Source organism: Notothenia coriiceps, unplaced genomic scaffold (assembly GCF_000735185.1).
Source record: "Notothenia coriiceps isolate Sejong01 unplaced genomic scaffold, NC01 NC01_scaffold00034230, whole genome shotgun sequence".
NCBI lineage: Eukaryota > Metazoa > Chordata > Actinopteri > Perciformes > Nototheniidae > Notothenia > Notothenia coriiceps.
Genome location: NW_011366931.1, coordinates 1 through 3150, shown reverse-complemented (window position 1 = coordinate 3150; position 3150 = coordinate 1). Strand labels below are relative to the sequence as shown.

Genomic DNA, 3150 nt, shown 5'->3' with positions numbered 1-3150 from the left:
GGGGGGGGGGCGAGCTCCAATAAGCCGTTTAGGACAGAAAGTGAATAGCTGGTGAATACACATACTTTACAGAGATGCTGTATGAGAGACCAATGTGAGTTTGGAAAATGTAACAATATAAATCTATTCTAGTAAACCTCAACAATGGAAATATGATCAGTGGAAATGGCCATGACATGGGACCTTTAAACTGTCCAATAAAGAGACAGTATTTCAGCATTAGCAGCTCTCAGCGGTTGGCCTTACCTGGCTGGGAGGGCCTGTGCTCCTCCACAGCATTAGCTGGGGTGCAAGGCTGGGCTTCAGGGGTCCGGGGGTCCGAATGGAGAGTCATTTCATTGAGAAGGTCTTCTTGGTCCTCCCTGTCACTCACAGAAGAACATGTCTATTAGGCGCTTTCACACCGGAGTACTTTTCCCAGTATAGTTCCGATATAGTTCCGAAAACGAGCGTTCACACCAAAAAAATCCGGAACTGGAACTTAGTTCATGAGAACCTTTTTACCCCCTTTTCAGTCCCTGCTAGAGAGCAGGTACTTTCATGGGAGAAAAAGGTTCCTATGTCTGATTGGCTGGGCGGATTGCAAACCACGCCCCGTAAAACTCCCAAAAAGTTTTGTGAAGCCGCCATTTTATTATACTCGCATTAGCATTAGCTTCATCAGAACTAAAGCGTTCTGCTGAACTAAGTGCGGCAAAGTACTTGGTGTGAAAGCGCCTATTGTGTCCTGAGTAGAGAGACACTGAAATTGAGTCAAAAATTGAGATTGAAAATTGAGAGCTGCGCCGCCGCTATTTGTATATAGGGGAAACACTGATATGTCTTTACACTTGACATAAGACCTTAAGAAGTATCAAGCAGTGAGATATACAGTAGGGTCTTGTTTCTAGACAATGCATCTTAAGTATCTTTAAAGTCAAAGACTCTTAAAAGCATATTATATTATACGTTTTTTTTTTGGGGGGGGGAAATCACCAACTAATCAGAACATAGAACACTTTGGAGCATTTCTGGCTTATTCTGTAACACAACATTTCCTGATTCTGCAAAATATGGCTCAAAATAAGTTTCCCAGACTATTTACAAGATCTGATTTTTCTAAACAATATTTAGAGAAATCAGTTATTGTAAATAGTCGGGGAAACTTATTTATAAGATTTCTTGAAATAAGATGGGATATTTAGTAAATATCCCATCTTATTTCAAGAAATCTTACAAAGCAAATGTTCACTTGTTCTATTGGCAGATGCTTCGCTTATGACAAGGGGAAACACCTTATTTTTTTTTCACCAGTCTGTCTGAGCAGCATTATTTCCAGTCAAATCAATGTTTTCAGAGTTTTTAATCAGCTGACATCTTGCAGCTCTGAGGTTGGGCTGCCAGCCAGAAAGATGCTGCTGCAGCGGTCTCATCGTCATTCAGAGTCTGCTCTGCGGCTCAATGAGAGGGGGGGGGGTGGCTCCAGGGAACAAAGCATCCACGTGCCACTGTCTGCCTGTCTCTTAATTAGTCTGCTAGCAAGCGACTTTAGAGGCAACAGGAGATTCTGCAGCAATTAACACATTTTACTACCAAGCACTAAGCTTGTGTGTGTGTGTGTGTGTGTGTGTGTGTGTGTGTGTGTGTGTGTGTGTGTGTGTGTGTGGCTGCGTGTGTGTGTGTGTTTCCTCTTTTCCTGTCTCATATTAGAGGTTAGTGAATGGGAGCCATCTGGGTCTGGTGCAGAGGAATGCATGGTTGCCAAGCCAACTGTACTTTTATTTAACAGGAAATACTCATGGTGGGAGCAGAAGGAGGGGTGCTATCTCATCGACATCATGTCACCCCCCCTACACTACAACCCCTCAAAATATCTGTTCGCAATTCACTTTCTCCATCACTCCCCTGCCCTGCAAGCAGAGGGTGGGTGAGGACATGCTCTATGCAGATTCCCAGATGAGGAGCTCTGGATGCATGTGGACTGAGACTGGGGCTCACTAATGTGACTGGAAGCATCTTGTGCTTGTTTACAAACGTTGTTTGTTTCTGCTTGCCAGGGAGTGGCAATCGCCAGTGAAAAGGGATAATGTCCAAGAACAACTATTAGATTCAATGAGTTCAGAAACATCTGATTTCCATCAGTCCAAAAGCGATAGTAGATCGGAAGAAAGAAGAGGAACTTACACGTCAAAATCATTCTCCTTCAGAATCTCCTCGACTCTCTTCATGAAGAATTTCTCGCTCTCTGTTGAAGTGACAAACCCACGATCTGGAAAACGTCAGACAAACGATTTTAATGTGCATTCATTATTCCCGGAAAACTGCAAACAAAGGTTCCTGAGTTTCTCCAGACCTCAAATTCTGGTGGATAATTGTCGTTAAGTATTGCAGTAGTGGTGCCTGTCAGTGGAGTTCTATCACTTTAACATTACTGGGTGCGACTCTGCATACCGTCACTGAACCACAGAATCACACATTCCCTCTCTCTTTCAGACCTGAGAGCCCTGCACAGTTAAAGCAAGCATACTTAATCACAACAGAGCAGATTGGCCTGGGATCATATCACACTGTTTTCATGCCAGCTGCCTTTGTGTGAGTGTGTGAGTGTGTGAGTGAGTGAGTGAGTGAGTGAGTGAGTGAGTGAGTGAGTGAGTGAGTGAGTGAGTGAGTGAGTGAGTGAGTGAGTGAGTGAGTGAGTGTGTGTGTGTGTGTGTGTGTGTTCTTGCTGATATCTATGAACACACAATACATTGCTTAAGTGAACTCAAATGGAAACATAAACAAACGTTGGTCCCTGATTTTGCTGAAGTACGTCAAGTGCAGCAGGTCAAAGTGAAACCAGCAGCCTGCTGTAAACTGTGATGATGTCATCGTGAACAGGAACAATGCAGCCTTTATTATCACTTTGGCATTATCATTATTATTTGCGCAGGACACACATCTTGTATTTGTGAAAATCAAACAATCTTAAATATTTATAAATCAAAAGGTCCAACTGTGCGGGCACCATTGTGCGAGTCTGTTCCTTCTAACATGATACTTCTTGTATTTTATAAATCAAGCTTTACTTTCGCTTCTCCAGCTTGACAGAGGGCTAAACAACCGTCATGTGAGGATTTCCAGGTTTATCGCCACCAGTAACTTAAATAATAAGTAATAGGGACTGGCTTC

The 3150-nt window shown here is 43.1% G+C and overlaps 1 protein-coding gene across 1 annotated transcript in view; it reads right to left on the bottom strand.

The window, feature by feature from the left end:
• The window catches only part of rev3l (REV3 like, DNA directed polymerase zeta catalytic subunit), a 29322-nt gene extending 26472 nt beyond the window's left edge, over nt 1–2850 (bottom strand). Inside the window, exons 1-3 of the mRNA XM_010790446.1 lie at nt 2766–2850; nt 2164–2248; nt 247–362 (exon numbers count right to left, since the gene is read on the bottom strand). Of these exons, the coding sequence (XP_010788748.1) occupies nt 247–362; nt 2164–2248; nt 2766–2850 (286 nt within the window). The remainder of the gene's footprint in view (nt 1–246; nt 363–2163; nt 2249–2765) is intronic.
• Nucleotides 2851–3150: the final 300 nt, after the last annotated feature.